This window comes from Diaphorina citri, unplaced genomic scaffold (genome assembly GCF_000475195.1).
Source record: "Diaphorina citri unplaced genomic scaffold, Diaci psyllid genome assembly version 1.1 scaffold1695, whole genome shotgun sequence".
Taxonomy (NCBI): domain Eukaryota; kingdom Metazoa; phylum Arthropoda; class Insecta; order Hemiptera; family Psyllidae; genus Diaphorina; species Diaphorina citri.
In genome coordinates, this window is record NW_007379121.1 from 27,768 (window position 1) to 47,626 (window position 19,859).

General features: G+C 38.1%; 1 protein-coding gene across 1 annotated transcript in view; it reads right to left on the reverse strand.

Moving 5' to 3' along the window:
• Window positions 1–19,432, reverse strand: part of LOC103516907 (fatty acyl-CoA reductase wat-like) — a 26,617-nt gene extending 7,185 nt beyond the window's left edge. The window contains exons 1-7 of the mRNA XM_026829180.1: window positions 19,149–19,432; window positions 18,907–18,966; window positions 18,214–18,462; window positions 11,399–11,550; window positions 11,110–11,219; window positions 10,515–10,704; window positions 8,554–8,808 (exon numbers count right to left, since the gene is read on the reverse strand). Coding sequence (XP_026684981.1) covers window positions 8,554–8,808; window positions 10,515–10,704; window positions 11,110–11,219; window positions 11,399–11,550; window positions 18,214–18,462; window positions 18,907–18,966; window positions 19,149–19,289 — 1,157 coding nt within the window. The 5' untranslated portion in view covers window positions 19,290–19,432. The remainder of the gene's footprint in view (window positions 1–8,553; window positions 8,809–10,514; window positions 10,705–11,109; window positions 11,220–11,398; window positions 11,551–18,213; window positions 18,463–18,906; window positions 18,967–19,148) is intronic.
• Window positions 19,433–19,859: the final 427 nt, after the last annotated feature.

Here is a 19,859-nt window from a genome sequence, read left to right on the forward strand (position 1 = left end):
TAAAAATTTCCAAAAAAAGAAAAGGATTTAAAAAAAAAAAAAAAAAAAAAAAAAACTACAGTAGAAATAGTAGATAGGCACCTACATACTTACATTATGATGGATTAGTCATCACGACATTGAAGGATCGGAATCCAAAGAAACAGTCAAACAGACACCTGCGAATCATTAAGATACCAACTCACTTACCTAACTACCTACCTACAATCAGCAGCCTGCGTAGTAGAAGAACAAAGCTAAAATACCTACCATCACTCTTAAGAAATACCTGGGTAGGTAACTGTGTAGGTATTAAACTTACTAAAAGTAATCCTTAACTTACTAAAAAAAAAAAAAAAAAAAAAAAAAAAAAAAAAAAAAAACCCCCACCCAAAAAAGGTGTTTTTCCCAAAAAAAAAAAAAAAAAAAAAAAAAAAAAAATACAACCCCGACCCAAAGTTGTGACTTTGTCGAAAAAAACTACGTTAGACTCGTGTTGTCTGTGTCGTAGCATGCCTATCCCAAAGTATTCCCCTCATCAGATGGGCCATAAGAGGGACAATACTTCCCATTTAGATGCTGGGTCAACACGAGAACACCAGAAAGAAATCCGTCGAAATATTGGCAATCGATTGGAAATTTCTGTTCATGGCGATTTGGGTTAATACCTATGCCTCACGGTAAATGATGTGATGACTTTGAACTCGAACCACCAACCTCCAGATCCGAAGTCTACTGCGCTAACAACTACCTACAAAACTAACGTTTTTTTTTTTTTTTTTTTTTTTTTTTTTTTTTTCCGGGTTTTTTGGGGGGTTTTTTTGTTTGGGTCAAAAAAAAAAAAAAAAATTTTTTTTTTTTTTTTTTTGCCGGCTATTAAGTGTGGTTATTTAGTGTACGTCAAACATATAAATATAAATAAGTCTGGTTGGAAACTTTCGAGATAGATATCTCTGTGAAATTAGAGGCTATGCAGAGACTCTGCAGGTATCTCTAACTTTCTAGCCTGAATTAGCCTGAAATTGCTGGCGCGTAGGAAGTTGAAAAATCCCAGGTAAAATGGTTCAATGTACCACTGGGGTTTATTGCCCGATTAAGGACTCAAAGCACGTACTGACGTACCTACTTTTTTATCTACGCATTAGGTGAAGTGGTAATATGTAGTAGGTACCTATACATAAAATGTCTACAGGTCTCCACCAGCATCATAATTTTCATTCATCGCCAAAATACGTAATTCAATTTTATCAAATTTTATGAACAAGTAGGTATTTCAAATTGAGCACTTAAGTGATCATTTAAAATTGGACACAGTCAACCCAGCTTAGCCTGAAAAGTGCCTATAGGTCGTGGGTCCGATTCCCTCCCAGGGCGGACTTTATTCTGAACGTATTAAGGTGGCGTTCCGATCCTAGCTGCCGGGCAGCGCGACCCGGCAGCGCTGCCGAGCTGCCTGGTCGTGCCATAAAGGTGATAAATGGAGTAGCTCCGTACCAGATTCCTTATTGAAAAAGGAAACCTCTAAGATTTTCTAATTCAAAACATATTAGGTATCAACTTATACTGCCAGGATGAGACTGAACAGTCCCTTCCCTTTACAGGACTTTCAACCTTCATACAAACGAAAAAGTAAAATTAGGGTTTAGGTTTGAACCTTGGACTTTTTACTTTCCTTATCCTATAGGGAGGAAAGTAATGTAATCGGGTCAAATTTTCGATGGTCAGTTTTTAGTGCCAAAACACGTTTCGAGGTCCTTAGAGCCTAAATCCAAAGTTTTAGCCATTGGTCCGTGTGTCTGTCTGTCAACAAAATATCTCGAGAACGGTAAGAGCTAGAGACTAGAAATTTGGCATGCAGCTGTCAAATGTGACAAGGATGCGACACGAAACTTTTGGTTAAGATCGGTGCAACGGTTGGCGGCATTTTACCGCCTTTTGGCGGTTTTCGGTGTAATTCAATAATATCTCGAGAACGGTATGAGCTAGAGACTTGAAATTTGGTATGTAGTCCACAAATGAGACAAGAATGTACCTAACACAAAACTCTTGGTTAAGATAGGTGCTGCGGTTGGCGGTATTTAGACCGCTTTTTGGCGGTTTTCGACCGTTTTTTTGGCGACTAAACGGTTAGAGCTATACTGACTAAACGGTTAGAGATATTGTAAAAGTTACTATAGAACATAAAAATAAGCATCATTCAATGGGATAAGGAAAGTCGTTCCGGAGGGACGGACCCTGCTTGTTCTGGATTCTCTGAGTCATTTTAGGGAGGTCCATTCGTTTCACTATTTCTCTAAATTGATTAATTGACATGTGGTAATTTTCTCTAAATAATTTTGAACTCGGATAGGCAGAAGAAAGATAAAGGACCATTCCATCCTGTATGAGGATTAAGGATACAATGTCCGATTGTATGTTGGAACAATAAACTCTCACACACCAGATATCGCTTCCTTAATGAACTCATTATCCTTGTTAATATGCTTAATATTCTCATTAGGATATATTTAAGTTGATCCACCGTATATTTAACATTTCGTTATTTACGTATTACTTATTATAAAATATAAAATAATATATTACACTCGTGTTTACACTACCCATAACTTAATAGTTGGTAAAACTAGTTGTCCCAAGTGAGCTGTAGAAACTATAAATCACTCAAAAATCAATTTCTCAAGCAATTAACTTGGGAAAAACACCTTTGTATATCTGTTATTTTATTAAATAATAAAAATAAGTGAATTAAAATTGAATATTGAGGACAAAATTCCATTTCGGCTGGTATTCAGCCCACGCCCTCTTGATTACATGACCACAACACCACCGAGGGAGGCTTTTAATGGGCAGAATCACAATTCGAGTTTAAACTTTAATGAGCAATTTGATTGGTAGATTTCAAACTTTTCACCCAATCAAGTTGGTATAGCCAGGCCCGCCTAGTTGGTATAGCCAGGCAGACGCAATAGGCCGTGGGTTCGATTCAAGCCCGAGGCGGATTTTATCCTGAACGGATAATGTTCGTTTTAGGAAAGGCTGGCTTTCTTCTATCCTGATTACCTACTTATTCCAAATGTTAATTAATTGCCCGCCTAGTTGGTATAGCCAGGCAGGCCGTGGGTTCGATTCAAGCCCGAGGCGGATTTTATCCTGAACGGATAATGTTCGTTTTAGGAAAGGCTGGCTTTCTTCTATCCTGTCTTCCTTCTCTCTTAGATTTCGGAACGAAAGGACGAAAGACCTTAGCAATTACAGTTCGCTTTATCATTTTTTTTTAGCCAACACCTGGGAGCAGCCTAAGACGCGTTTCGTTCCTATTTGAACACATCAGTTAGACATAGCTCTCAGGTGCTGGCCAAGAATTTGGAAGTGTTATTTATACTTCAGAGATGGAAATTGTGGAGAATTTATTTCTGAACCCGCGAGCAGAGGTGTATTAACGTGCTGGGTTGCGCAGAGCGCGCAGCCAGGACGCGGTCAAGTCCAGATGAGGGCTCTCAATTTCCTAATTTCCATCACGTCGGGGTCACCAATTTAGCCAACACCTGGGAGCAGCCTAAAACGCGTTTCGTTCTTATTGGAACTCATCAGTTAGACATAGCTCTCAGGTGCTGGCCAAGAATTTGGAAGTGATATTATTTTATACTTCAGAGATGGAAATTGTGGAGAAACGAGAACCTGCGTTTTCTATGTAAGATTTTATTTGTGTTGAGTGAGTGTTGTATTATTATTTTTTTTTTTTCAGGGGCAAGTGTGGAGGGGACCTTCCCAGCTGGAGACAGATTTGACGAGGTGTTTGGCTTGTAATCTTAAATTACTATGTTTTTCTGTGGTTGATTCTCAGGAAAAGGGTTCCTATGGGACCATCGAAAGCCTGGTCGGACCTAAAGTTTTGCTAAAAATTGTACACAATGAGAGTTCCAAACGATATTGAGAGGGAGCAGAGATAGAAGGATCGAAATGTGTGGAGAGATTTCGTACATCGACCCGTCCCATGATGGAACGATTATGGATTGATTGAGTAGAGTTATGGTGAAACAGACCAACACAAAAAATACAAAATCTTTGGGTTGACATGTAGATATCCAAGGTTATTTTTGGACCTTATTTTTAACAACAAACAGCATTAGGAAAGTTATTTTACCCAAAAAGAGTAAGTTTGGGCCTTTAAATATTATTTGTTTCTCTTTGCAGGTATCAGAACCGAGCTCTCTACTTTGGACGTAGTGTGAGGAAATAAGAAAAGATTGCCCAATGCTCACTCCCGAAGACAAAAATCATTCCTGATTCCACAGTATCGTCCCATCATACTCCAGGTATTTAAGAGAGCTTTTAGATATTTAAGAAAGTTTTAGTTCTAATCGGAAAAAGTGAACAATAAGCGTAGAATCAACTCAAATGAAAAATATTCTGCTCTTTTAGAACTAAAAAATTCTCTCGAAACTCTCTAGGGTATGCTGTTTGGTCTCATTTTGTGTCTATGTCCAAAGCCCCCGTCTTTCATTTTTGGTTTCAAAATGTTCTATACATTCCAGGGCTTTTCAATGGGATTGTCCAAAAATATTTCGCATATCTTGCTCAAAAGTATATATTTCTCATTTATTTACCGCAAGTATGTTGATTTTTTTTTTTTTTTTTTTTTTTTTTTTTTTTACTTTTTTTTTTTTTTTTTTTTTTTTTTTTTTTTACACTTGTATTTGTGGACTAGAGTTAACAACAAAAGTACAAAATCTAGCTTTAAGCCATAGAAAAGGACTGATTCGTGTGCCTTATAAGACCTTTTGTTAGCATTTACAAAAGGATGATTCAGTTAAAAGAACAATCTGTTTATATTTAAATAAGTACGTGCGTTATAATAATGGCTGTTCAGTGATCAAAGAGTTGAAAAATATTATTTTTTTTCATCAGTCTTTATTTAATTTTTATTTATTTTTTCTATGGTCCCTCTTCTTTTTTGGCTGAAAACCTGGTAACTTTTTGTATTTCTTCAAATCACAAAAATGACTTTTGAAGTATCCAAAGAAGTACTTTTGTGTAGTCTTTCCTCTGTTATGAAAACCATTATGTAATTTTATACTGAGAACTCCCAAAATTTTTGTTACTCCTGGCGTGTTTTAGGCCGGAATTTTGTGTTCATGAATGTTGTATGTGTTTTTGTAACATCATTTGAACAATTTCTGTCCTTTCTCCAACTTGTTTGATCTCTCTCTCCCCCCCCTCTCTCTCCTCTCTCCCTCCTCCTTTTTTTAACTTGATAAATGCCTTTGTCTCCCACTTTCTTCTTTGTCTTGCCATTTTGCCTTTTTTTGTGCTTTCATTATAAATATAAAAACCTACCTTTATTTTTCACTTTACGAGTATTCTGTCCTTCCCACAATGTTTTCAAAATTAATTTACCGTGTAAGTTATCCCCCCATAAGACTTTTTTTTATATTGTTGGTTATTTTTTAAGTGGAACAAAATTTTAATTTTTTAGAGAAAAAAAAAATCATTTTTCACAACAATTTATTTTTTTATTTTTATTAGGTATAATATAATTTTTAATGAAACAACCATTGTTGTTAAAAATAAGGTCCAAAAATAACCTTGGATATCTACATGTCAACCCAAAGATTTTGTATTTTTTGTGTCGGTCTGTTTCACCATAACTCTACTCAATCAATCCATAATCGTTCCATCATGGGACGGGTCGATGTACGAAATCTCTCCACACATTTCGATCCTTCTATCTCTGCTCCCTCTCAATATCGTTTGGAACTCTCATTGTGTACAATTTTTAGCAAAACTTTAGGTCCCACCAGGCTTTCGATGGTCCCATAGGAACCCTTTTCCTGAGAAAATAACACTCCCTAGTATACAATTCTACATAGAAGTACTTACCACACACATTGCTGCCGATGGCGAGATACACATAGCCATTATCTCCAAAACTCGTACCCCATGAGTTGCGAATAATATAGTGGGGAATACCTGCCGTACTGTCGAAGATTCAAATTATTAATAAGAATTAGAGTCACAAAGAGCCTATTGAACAAGAATTTTCATGAAAAAAATATCTACCTATATCTATGTATTTGAACTCCTGAATTTACAGAAGTGCCTTATTATAGCTTTATTTTAATTTAGATATTTATAATAGATTATAGTATGTACCTATTTAATTTAAATTACAAATTATATAACCTCAAACTTAGTACCAATAATTATGTTAGATATAATTTATATGACTATGGCTAGTATCGAGTACTTAATAGAATTCTCTTTTGATTATTTATAAATTTTTATTCCATTATATTAGGTACATCAAGCAATGTGTAAAATATTAATGGCGATATTGGTACAAAACATTCCGAAATATACTCACACATACGTTCAGTATACTGATAGTTAAATTTTTTGTTCTTTAAAATAATTTATATGGTCTTTTATCATTTTCACAGTTTATTTTATGAAAAACATCAACATAGTTTATCCGTTTTCGTTATGGGCAAGCGCGAAGTCTAAGTACTGAGACACGAAACCGCACTGTTTGCAGGAAAAATCATAGAAAGTAAAAAAAAAACTATTTTTAAAACAGTGACTTTTTTCTGTGCTTGGAGTGCTGATTTGTCCGCGGAACAGCCCAGGCTACAGTACCAGACGTCCAGACTCCAATTATTTCATTTGTGGCACATTGCATATACTGAGAGTTTCCAGGCGTTCATACAAATAAATGAAGCTCCTTGTGGTATTCCCATTATTTCTTTCCCAGACAAACTATCGAGTATTAAAAAGATACCTATACTACCTACCTACCCAGTAGTGAAAATTTCCACATGAGCATGGATTAAGAACATTTAGGACGTTTTCTGAAGACAAAAGTGGAATTCTCATCTATCAAAGGCTTTTTTGATATCAATAAATGGCTGAAATCGTCTCTTCTCGGACAGTGAGGTAGGTAGGTAATTCCAATCTCGACCCTGGCGGGAATAGAACCCGGGGCCTCGTCTTGTGTGATACCCACTCAGCCAGGATGCCAACGAAACAAGAACAATACTAAAGTTGGGTAAAAGTACAAATACATAGGTACCTGTACTTGCAGGAGTCCGGCTGTAAGGTTAGATTCTCCTAATCTCATCTCTGTAAATAAATTCCGTTGTAAAAAGAATATAATATCTAAATATTGAGGTTTTAAAAAAAGTTAATAGTATAGTTTCTCATAAAAGGTGTACGTAAAAACTACGGATTTTTTTTTTTTTTTTTTTTTTTTTTTATGGGAGGGAGTTTTTTTTCCCCTGAATTTTTTGGATTAAATATTAATGGTAGGTAGTTACTTTGCCCCTGAATTATGTGAATCAAATGGAAAATGGATTAACATAAATTAATAATGTAAACCCATGTGCGATCACACATGTGCATGACATGAATAACCTTAAAGCCTTAAACGATTAAGTTTAGGTTCTTTATTTATTCGATTAGGTTTACGTTCTTTATTTATTCAAAAAATGTCGATGAAAAAGAGAGGGAAAAAGACGCATTTCAGTTATAACTAGAGTTGTCACATGAAAATTTTGAATTTGATCAATATAAATCGCAGTCTTTTTTTGCAAAAAGGGCCTAACCCTGCCTAGAACTTTATTCTGGAGTAAAACGGTTAAGAATCAGTTCCAAAATAAGTACCTATAAGCTTATTACAGACTAAAAACTTTCCAGATGAGTACCTTCTGAGAGTTATGACTAATTTATGATTGTTACTTATCACTGTTAGGAGGGACCGTCTCATCAGTCTTTTATTGATTATAGACTTTAATGAAGTATGAAATACGAAACTTTTAGGTATAAACTTTTTATTTGATTTGGCAGCAAAAATAAATCATAAAAACCTCATTAAATTTAATGAAGAATAAATTGGAGCCGAAATAAATAATGAGTAATAAGAGTATTTTACTTCAATTTATTATTATTATTATTATTTTCAAACTTGTTATTGACGAAGAGCTCCTTCTTATTTTTTCTGTTTCAGATGGTTAATTATTTCTCGCGACAAAATGATCAACAATGGTGAATTGGGATAACTTCTGAACAATGGAAACAGTTCGCACGGTCCTGGATCAAATAGGCGACATATTGCGTAAGTCTATTGATTTTTTAAGGGAGCCCAAAGCAATGAACCTAATTTGAGAGGCCGACGAAAAACGCTGACACCAAATGAACACGGAAAAAGGCAAAAAAGATCACAGGTTCCTTTGCCATAAGCAGACGACCGAAGTCAACACACCTTTTCTGAGAATTTGACCAATAAAATTCTAACTAGTAGCCTACTGCGGGGTAAAGGGAATCTTTAGTGATAGATACCTATGTATATAAACATATATTTTTTTTTTTTTTTTAAGAGGTTTGACAGAGGGAACTGTAACTGCTATGGTCTTATCGTCCCGAAATCGAAGAGAGAAGGAAGAAAGTTCCCCAACCCCAGGTATTATAGGTTCTAAGTTCCCCAACCCAAGGTATTAAACGTTCTAAGTTCCCCAACCCAGATATTAAAGGTTCTAAGTTCCCCAACCCCAGATATTAAAGGTTCTAAATGAGGCATACCTCATTTGATGTCGAGACAGCCAGAAAAAGAAGTCAAACACATAGCCAATCAGATAATGCAGGAAGATGCTCAAGAAGAGATACTTGGTCCGACTCTTGGTCATGTAAGGTCGATAGCAGTGCATGAGGACTTGGGCCGGGGGTGTCTTCACTCCGGCGGAGAAGGACTTGTCCTGGAATTCGAACCAGGTGATCGGGTTGTCTTTGGAACTCACATAGTTGTAGATTGGGAGGCTGGTGGGGTTCTGCTGACGTCTGGAAATTCGGCCGGAGAAGGAGTCGTAAGGATGGTTTGTCTGATAAATGCCCAACAGTTCATAGAACTGTTGGACCTAAATCAAAATGATTCAAACTTTAGGAATCGATTTTTTATTGGGAACCTAACGTCACTGCATAGAACTGCTAAGGTTTTTTTTTTTTAGAGGTTTGACTTAGAATTTCAGTGAACTTTAATGGTGTGCGAGTAGGTACCTACCTATGTGTAGTGAATAGCGCGGTGGACTTGGGATCTGAAGTTTGGTGGTTCGGGTCCAAGTCATAAATTTTTGTGACGAACCATTTTCTTCTTCTTCTATTTTTCCAAGTTTGATAGAGGGAACTGTTAGGTAACAACGGATGTCTTATCCTTATCGAACCGAAAAATAGGTACATTAGGATAAGGAAATAATAGAAAGTAAATAGAAAGTAAAAAATCAGGAACGATTTTGCACACTTACATCATCTCCTGGATTTCCTGGAATACCTATCAACTTTCATCTCCTCCTTATCCCTCTCCTTTCTCTATTTAAACGTTAAACCGTTTGATATCTCGTTAAAACATGTGTATCGCGATATCCCTTATTCCTAGAACTTTGGCAAAGTTTCCCGCTGGAAAATTGGATTGGATTCCTGTTCATTCTGAGAAATAAGTTACGAACTTCGGAGAAGTTCATGGTTTGGAAAATTAGAGATACGCGTGTAATTACAAAACGTCTTCAAGTGTTCTATTTAGATATGTAGTAGATCAGGGTTGTTCAACCTTTGCGCACCCGAGGGACACAAGAGACCAAGGTAGAGAGTTGGCGGGCCGCAAAGGTAAAAATTCAAGTCACAAGGGTGGGGAGGGGGTACAAGTGTAATATCAGTAGGTATATCATTAAGTATAAATTATAATAATTATTTTTTTATGAAAACATATTATGATGATTGAAGATGACATTACACAGTGTGATTTCTGTGGACACTGCAGCCGACCTATTAAAAACAAGCGAATTACAAAGCAAACAAAAATAAATATAAAATGAATTTTAAAAATTGCCGCCGGGACAGCTATCCACGTTGTCCGAGCTCATCCTGGCCCGGTACATAAACACACCGTTAGAAACTACGGTAGCCATCAAGAGTTACCGAAGTCGTCCGCCATTAAGGTGGTCTCACACGGTCTGTTGCGAGTACCAATAGACCAATACTTTGGGTTGAAGATTTGCAGGTCAGGTAGGGTAGGTGGCCCAATTTATTGACACCTAGTAGAGCAGATTGATAGGTACCTATTTACAGAGTGGGACTACATACCTATATCATTTTATTGAACAAAAAAAAGAGCTATTTATGGTCGATCTTGTTGTGTGAAATGATACTTGGTAGAAATGGGTAGGTATTTTCCGCTCAAAAAAAAAAGAAAAAAAAAGAAAAAAAAAAGGATATAGGTACCTAGGTAAAACTGTCTGGAATAAAAGAACAGAGAAAATAAATAAACACAATATAATTCGTCATGTTTGCTAAGGTTTTGAGTGACGACGGTTTTACCCTTCATTCGGCGACAATCTGGTGCACAGGCTTCGCGTCAGGGATGATATTTGGTTACAACTATGTTTGGCCAAAAATCATAGCTACGACTTGTCTTCAACAAATGAAAATAGTAACCCTGAACCAATTTGTTCAACACCTGTTTGGAGTTTACTCATCTGTTACATGTGACTCACCTGTTACTCGCATCCCATGCACTACATACCAGTGCATTCACAGTCAGATCAGCTGGAACCATGTCACCTGTTACATCTGGATTACAATGAATAGTACGGATAAGTCCTGCTTGTACACCTGTTACTACACCAGTTGGTCCATACAGGTTGTCAATCCAGCCCGGGACTGGGTCTTTCCATGTGGAAATCACTGGAACAAGGAACATAAGAATATACAGAGGTTGGATTGTGAAGCAAATACCATACAAGTTGCTGTCACTTGGGTAAGAGTAAAGGAGGTATTGGTCACTACTGGATTAAAGTAGCTCCTCAATTGTCCCCACGAGGCTGAGTGCACCCCGAAATCCAAGCACAGAGCTGAAAAAACTTTGACCCCGCCGGGAATCGAACCCGGAGAGCGTACGATCATAGAAACTACATATCTATAGTTCCCGAATTCTGTCTTTTTAACTGTTCAGCTGTTCACACACTTGCTCTGAACTTTCAGATTTTCAAGGCTTTATTTCACGATTTTCACACATTCAGCTCATCCAGATACTTCCCCAGGGCTCAGCAAAAAAAAATAAATAAACACTCCTTCAGCTCAAAAACTCACCTATTGCAGGTCTGAAAATGGACACAGGTACATCTTTACCCTCTTCAGATAGAAGTTGCTCTGCTGCCGCTTTGGTGAGGGTATACGTGTTGGCGTTCTCCTTAGCTAATCTGCAACAGATAGGACGGTTGATGACTGAGGTTGATCTTGATCGTATCATTAAAGTTCTTTACTTTCAGTTTCTTAAGCATAGGCTGCATAGGACAAATTTTAGCCTGAGTGTTTTATTTCGTGTTTGACTTCAATTTCAGTTCCTTGAGCTTGGGATCAAACCGATGTGATCACTTACTTTACTCTCATCTCGTTGAGCTTAGGATCATCTGGACTGAGGTCCAACAGGTCTATGAGCGTTCGGTACGATGTCTTGGGTTGGTAGATCTTCTCTTCAGTGGTGGTTTTGATGTTGGCGTGACAGAATGCAGTGGAAACGTAGGTGAGAAGCTGGAAAATATAGAAATCAGCCAAATGAAGGATTAGTTGTTAACTTTGACGTTAAAATGTCCATGTCCCTGAAGGAAAATTGGGAAGGAAAGGAACATTAAGGAGATTATTAGTTATGAATTAGTTGAATTAAAGTCAAATCAACCTTGTTCCAAGGGCAAATTTTTCTCAGTGATAGATAACCTCATAATAACTTGGGTGGTTGTTGTTGTTGTTGTTGTTGTTGTTGTTGTTGTTGTTGTTGTTGTTGTNNTATTTGATGTCTGTTCTTTTTCTCCATTACTTGGTCCTGTATTCCATCAATTGACTTTTTGTTTCTGGTATCAGGAAGTCATGAGGTATCCAATGGACATAGCTTTGGTGATTCGCCCACAATTGGTCATTATGCACAATGAATTTTGTGAATAACGAATAACCAAAAAGAAGGCGACGACGATAAGGAAGGTGGTGGAGAAGGAGAAGAAGAAGAAGAAGAAGAAGAAGAAGAAGAAGAAGAAGACGATGACGATGACGAAGAAGAAGGCGTAAAGAAGAAGAAGGCCAAAGAACCATGGATTATAATTTGAAGGTTTTAATTCCATGAATCGGACTTCCATAGAAAAGGTCAAGGTTTAAGTTTAAGTCTTTGAGTTTCATCGGATATTTAAGAAATAGCCTCAAACTCAATACTGCTGAGCAATATTTTTTAGCAACATATAGAGAGTCGATGTTTTTGATGTTGCTTAAATTATTGTTCCTTTTGGTGGACCTGTTGCTGGTTCCTATTTCTGGACCAAGATCTTTGAAATAAAATGCCGGCCCAGGGGTGGAAATTGCGAACCCCTCAGGGGTGGAAATTGCGAACCCCTCTACCTAGTCCCCTAATACATGATTTGTACGACGCGGTCTACGGCTGAGGCTGAGGCAAAGGATCTAAAGCAGGGTTTTCCAACTTCTTCACATAGTTGACTGGACTGAACCGTCCTCACTGCCTCGATAACACAGATTCAACTCGTCGATCAACGCGACAGCCGGTCGACTATGTGTGGACACGGCTTTAGAGGAGGCAACATGTAATGCCGGCCCTGACGCTCAGACGGTCTGAGAAACCTAGGTCTATCTGTATTTTATCGTTCACCAGACAGCCCGGAACCATTACCTGGTTACGTCCCAGAGTCCAGAGTCTATTCATGTTTATGCTGATTTACGTAAATCGTAAATCATCCGAGAGTACAATGGCACTGACACCGATGAGTTATGACTGTTATGTCTTACATGACATACATGACACAACAATGGTGGGAGAGTCATTTACCATGAACATGTGGGTATGAGGTATACTATGCCCGCATGACATATTGGCATAACCAGGTAGGTATAGGTAATTTGAGCCATTCAGGATTTCAGGACGTATCAAGTAGCCCAATTTGTACACCACACGACCACAGATTATGAGGACATTTGTTAGGTCACAACACTACGTATTCGCAAAAGGCAACTTATGACAATATGTAACTACATCGAAGCCTTTTGTTCTATCAGATTTTCACATGTCACAAAGGTTTCCGTCAATCAGCTCTTATGGAACTACGGCGTGATCCTTAGCAGTTAACAGTTTCCTCTGTCGATCTACGATCTAGTTTTCCTTTATAAAATAATAAACAATAAAATATATGCACCCGATCTTCTCCATCAAATTAACTTTAAAATTCCAACAAGAAAAACTAGAAACCTAACAACTTTTCACCTAATCAAAAGTAAATCCAACATAAATGAATACGAAACATTACATAAAACATGGAGACATGGAGGGACAGGTGGCCCCCCTTTATTTGAAACTTCGACTCTCCGAAGATTGAATATTTGAAAAGGATTCCCGTGCAAACCCTGTTCCTAAACCCACCTGAAATATCTCGCCAGGGCCTTCTTCCGGACCTCTGGCTCAAAGCTGTCCCGCAAATGGTACACCATCGTCCCGCGCACATAGGTCTCCAAGTAGTCGTCCCAATCGAGATCCCGGATATCGAACGGGAACCGGGACTGATCCGCGGGACTCAGACGATTCCAGGCAGTCTGAACATTGCCGTTCTCGAAGTACCAATCCCGGGACGAGAACGGTTGTAGAACGGCCAGAGCTTTGTCCAACTTCTTGTAGATCGGAACCAACCTGAAGAGTAGAATGGAATAAATTTATACGTATTAGGTCGGTAGCTTTCTAGTAGGTTGCTGCTGTTGAAGTGGCTTTAGCTATGGCCGAAATGTGATGAGAAAACACCTATCTCTTCTATCTGAAATACACCAGGGTGATGGTACTGGTGGTCTCCAGCCATGTTTCATTGGCTCGTCCTGAACCGCAGTCAACCATTGTGAGGACTTGGGCTTGTTATTTCAAGCAGAGAGAACCCTTTGAAACTATCAGCTAGCTAGGCTGGTAATGTTCTCTAGCCAAAATTACTTGGCTCGTCCCGAACCGCAGTCAACCATCCTGAGGTAGGTACCAATTTAGTAGGCACATAGGTACTGGTACCCAGGTAGGTGAGTAAATGAAATATATGTAAAATGTAGGTAATTTACCTACATCTGAACTGTAGGTACCTATCTACATATTATAAAACTAATGGACTGTGTTAGTTAGTGCCTTAAGCTTAAGGTATCGAGAAACTAATTAAAGTAGGCAAGGAGGTAAGTTTTACGGAGACATCCATCAAGAAGTAGGTAAGTGCCTATAGACGTGAAATATCTGTGAAATAAATGTGTAGTAACAGCTTCAATCATCTTAGGAAACACATTACCGTGTTGCCTATGTAGATAGGTGATGTTCCGCTCTCGACCAACATTTTGAGTTTCGTTTATGTTTTTAGTTTGATAACTATGCAGCTAATAGGGAGCGCGCAGCGCGACCGTATTCTTATTAATATTTTCTACAAGTTCGGCCATGCCTCGGTTCGGCCATGCCTCGGGTCAGTTCATAAAAAATAAAAAAAAATCTTTGCTGAACGTAACATAGGTAGCTACCACAGGCTTCAGAATTAAATTTTCAATTAGGTAGGTATCTACTCTATCTACCTTCCTACCTACATACTACATCTTACCGGAAATGTTAAATAAAGTCTACACGCGCCACAATGATAGGTGTAGATTGTGTAGATATGTTCTTCTCATCTAGAGGAAATTGTAGGTAAAATATAGGTATTAGGTACATACCTGAAGGTACTTTTTGGTCCTACCTTATAACGACTAATGACTATCGTCTCTATCCATTAAAAATTTACTTGAAAAAAAAAACATAAATTTTAGGCGGAAAATAGGTATCTATTCGTTTTAAAATCTGATGTCTACATCTAATAATATACGAGATATCTATCATAAATTTTAGGCGGAAAATAGGTATCTATTCGTTTTAAAATCTGATGTCTACATCTAATAATATACGAGATATCTATGCCCGGAAACCCTACAGATATGTATACCATAACACATCAGGGCCAAGGGCAAGATCCAAAATCTTCGAAGAACTTTGAACTTCGTCTATTCATCTTGGATATTGGCATATTTTATTTATTTATTTATTTTTTCTTTCAATTTATTACTGGCATTGAGTCAGTTCCCATGGCGCAGTGGTCACGGCGCTCGCCTTGCACGCGGGACACCCGGGTTCGATTCCCGGCGGGGTCAAGAAATTTGTATCAAGCGAATGATTGATTCCGTGACTGGCTGTTGCGGGGCCCACTCAGCCTCGTGAGGAAAATGAGTACGAGTACACATGGCAATCTTGGCAACTCCCTAAAATTTTAAACCATAAAACGATGCGAAAAGCACTTGTCAGAACCAGAACTTAATTTGAAAAACAGGATTTTCCATTTTGAAATCACCATCATGTGTCATTAAAAGTATTCAAGCTAGAAAATAACACATGTAGATAATGCTAAGATAATAAGTTGTCATTTAGATTCCATAGGTCTAGAGATTCTAGAGGAATCTTGACATCAAATGGTCGGTCGCTTCGCTTTCTTTTCTGCTTTGTTGATGTCTGGTAAATCATGTATGTCTGGTCGGTTGCTTCACATTCCTTATTAGTTATGTTCAATATGACGTGTGGCATTATGACACATTGGTATTTCGAAATCGACAATTTTCCAGTCATGTACATAGCTGGTTGAGTTTTTTTTTTTTTTTTTTTTTTTTTTTTTTTTTTTTATTTACCTTTTTTACGGGATTTCGAAACTATAAATTTTTTATATTAATATTTATTATTCAAAAGATTTCGAAATTTACAAGTTTCAAGACGGCAAAGTATGTACCTACTTGATTATTATCCTATAATGTTTTCGAATTACAATTTCCCAGCCCCCCCAGCTGATTTTTCCAAGGGCATGTTTGAGGTTTGACATATCTGTCATGTTCTTTGCAAGTTCTTCAAGAATGTTCGCAAGGAGATGACGGGGTATTCTTGTCTCTCAGAGCAGAACTTTGCAGACAGAAGACATGTGTGTTGTATCATGTATGCTTTCAGTTCTTGTTGGTGTTTGATGGTGTTGTATACTTTCAGTTGCTGTTGTTGATGGTGACGCATTTCATTTTCTATGGTTATGTTTCACAATGTACGAGTATATTTGATGTCTGTTCTTTTTCTCCATTACTTGGTCCTGTATTCCATTAATTGACTTTTTGTTTCTGGTATCAGGAAGTCATGAGGTATCCAATGGACATAGCTTTGGTGATTCGCCCACAATCGGTCATTATGCACAATGAATTTTGTGAATAACGAATAACCAAAAAGAAGGCGACGACGATAAAGAAGGAGGAGAAGAAGAAGAAGAAGAAGAATAAGAAGAAGAAGAAGAAGAAGAAGAAGAAGACGATGACGAAGAAGAAGGCGTAAAGAAGAAGAAGGCCAAAGACCATGGACCATAATTTGAAGGTTTTAACGATGAATCGGACTTCCATAGAAGAGGTCAAGGTTTAAATCTTTGAATATTATCGGATATTTAGGAAATAGCCTCAAACTCAATACTGCTGAGCAATATTTTTTAGCAACATATAGACAGTCGATGTTTTTGATGTTGCTTAAAATATTGTTCCTTTTGGTGGACCTGTTGCTGGTTCCTATTTCTGAACCAAGGTCTTCGAAATAAAATCCCGGCCCAGGGGTGGAAATTGCGAACCCCTTGTTATAGTACCCTACTCCCCTAATACATGATTTGTACGGCGCGGTCTACGGCTGAGGCAAAGGACCTATAGCAGGGTTTTCCAACTTCTTCACATAGTTGACTGGACTGAACCGTCCACACTGCCTCGATAACACAGATTCAACTCGTCGATCAACGCGACAGCCGGTCGACTATGTGTGGACACGGCTTTAGAGGAGGCAACATGTAATGCCGGCCCTGACGCTCAGACGGTCTGAGAAACCTAGGTCTATCTGTATTTTATCGTTCACCAGACAGCCCGGAACCATTACCTGGTTACGTCCCAGAGTCCAGAGTCTATTCATGTTTATGCTGATTTACGTAAATCGTAAATCATCCGAGAGTACAATGGCACTGACACCGATGAGTTATGACTGTTATGTCTTACATGACATACATGACACAACAATGGTGGGAGAGTCATTTACCATGAACATGTGGGTATGAGGTATACTATGCCCGCATGACATATTGGCATAACCAGGTAGGTAATTTGAGCCATTCAGGATTTCAGGACGTATCAAGTAGCCCAATTTGTACACCACACGACCACAGATTATGAGGACATTTGTTAGGTCACAACACTACGTATTCACAAAAGGCAACTTATGACAATATGTAGGTAACTACATCGAAGCCTTTTGTTCTATCAGATTTTCACATGTCACAAAGGTTTCCGTCAATCAGCTCTTATGGAACTACGGCGTGATTTGATATGATTGAAATTTGAAACATGAATACCTAGTAATTACTAATTAGTAATTCTAATTATACCTACTACATATTTGCATAACAGGTGGAACTGTTGTTTTATAAAGGTCAAGATTCAGTGGTCAAACGTTATATGGATCAATTACTAACAAGTTTGTCATAAATGTCATAATCATAATATGTGTACCGTTCTACATAATATTACCTATACGTTGAAAGTATATAATAGTATACGAGTATAACAACTATAACATACATAATACATATTGTATGTTTACGTTAGGTATGGCTGGTTTGTTTAGGTAAGTTATATTTATACCTAGATGATGTCTATAGTTTTACCTTTAATTGGACTGGTTCTCGTCAGACAATCGGTAGACAGTAAAATATGTTGTTTAAAACCATAACCTTAATCAATGAGTCAAACCAGGGGTTAAGGTTGAAGTAAAAGAAGTTGTATAATATCTACTTATAATTATACTCTACTTGAAGTCCGTTTATTGGAATTTTTAGAATCGCGCTTTGGAGGGAAATTTAAAAAAAAAATATACCTAGATGCCACATAAATCACTGAAGTTAAGCAACGTTTCGTGTGGTTGGTATCAGGATGCGTGACCATGTGGGTAATCGCGTGCTTCTATCTACTGGGGGTTTTTTAGGTCCCACTCGGACTGGACAAGGTGTGAGGAAGCGGGTTGCTTGTTGTCAGCAGTGCGAAGATGCTGTGAGGAACACTACGTCCTGATTCCTGACCAAATTACCTCTGAACCAAACGCCCACTTACCTTCAAATTGGCACACTGTTTGGCTAGGTTGAGTATCTGCCTGGTGGCGTACAAATTGGCCCGGACTCCTGCCTGTAGTTCCTCATCAAACCGCAAGGTGGCAGCACAGTGGAAGATAATGTTCACTTTGGAGATGAGGAGTTGTTTGCTTTCTGGACTCAGACCTAGGTGCTCTGCTTCGATGTTTGACGGGATCACCTTGATTTTGGACCGAAAGTTTGGGACTTCTTTGGTGAGGCGGTTGAAAATCTGAGGGGAAAAACATACAGATCATTATAGGTTATACCTACCTATGCTGGAAATCACTTTTTTGGGTTTAGGGAAAGAAATTCCTCGGGTAAAGTATGGATTTCTCCTTCCAAGGTAAGACAGATCTGTTCAGAAGTTATGAAGACTTTAGGACATACAGTGAGCATTTAGGACATACCTGCTCGTATGACTCGTACTGTAAATTATATTAGTTTATTAGCTTCTCCCATTAAAAATCTAACGACACACCACTGATGCTCAAAGCAGTGTCTAAAATAACGCCTAAAGCTGTGTCCACACATAGCCGACGGCCAATCTTTCGATCGACGAGGTTCAGTCGAAAATGGCCCTAGGTAGAAAATAGGAAGCTGTCACAAATGAGCAGTGACCAGTGTTATTATAGGGTTAGGTTAAACAAAAAAAGGATCTTCCATTTTCACTTACCACACTGTCGAACATTTTTTCAACGCGCTCCTCTGGACTCGAACCCTTCTTGTCTCGAACCATAATGTAGAGACTGTCAATATCGGAGAAACTCCTCAGCAGTTTATCAATTAGGTCACAAATGAGCAGTGACCAGTGTTATTATAGGGTTAGGTTAAACACAAAAAGGAATTTTCACTTACCACACTGTCAAACATTTTTTCCACGCGCTCCTCTGGACTCGAACCCTTCTTGTCTCGAACCATAATGTAGAGACTGTCAATATCGGAGAAACTCCTCAGCAGTTTATCAATCATGAGTTTGCCCATGAACCCGGTACCTCCTGTTATTAGGATGTGACCATTCCTGTAGAAATCGGCGACCGATTCCAGCTGTTCTGACATGGTGGTGGCTGATGAGGGGATTTGGTCTGCTTGAATTCTGCTATTATCCTATGATCCAATTGTTCGATTCTGCGATAATTTTATGAATCTATTGTCCGAATTTGTGATTCTATGATCCAATGGGTCTGAGAACAGGAACGAAAATCGGGCAGGTTGAACCAAAAACTTGAAAGGCAAAGTTTGAACCAAAAATTTAGACACAGATTTTTTTTTACAAAACTTTATTTTCTCCTAAAATTCGGAATACGTACCTACATTACCTACCTATATGCCCATCTAATAACTAAATAATAATTATGTAGATACATAATCATGAGGAAAATAGCTATACAGTCGAACCTGTCTAAGTCGGGCCCATCATCTAAATGGGAAACCTGGATAAATGGGGGGAAAATCGTGGGCCCTTCATTACTTTCTATATAATTATAATATTGTAGATAATTGGGAAACACTTCCGCAACTGGGAAACCTGGATGTGAGGGAAAAAATTACCGGTCCCTTGGATTCCCAGTTAGACAGTTTAGAGTATTATCCTATGATCCAATTGTTCGATTCTGCGATAATTTTATG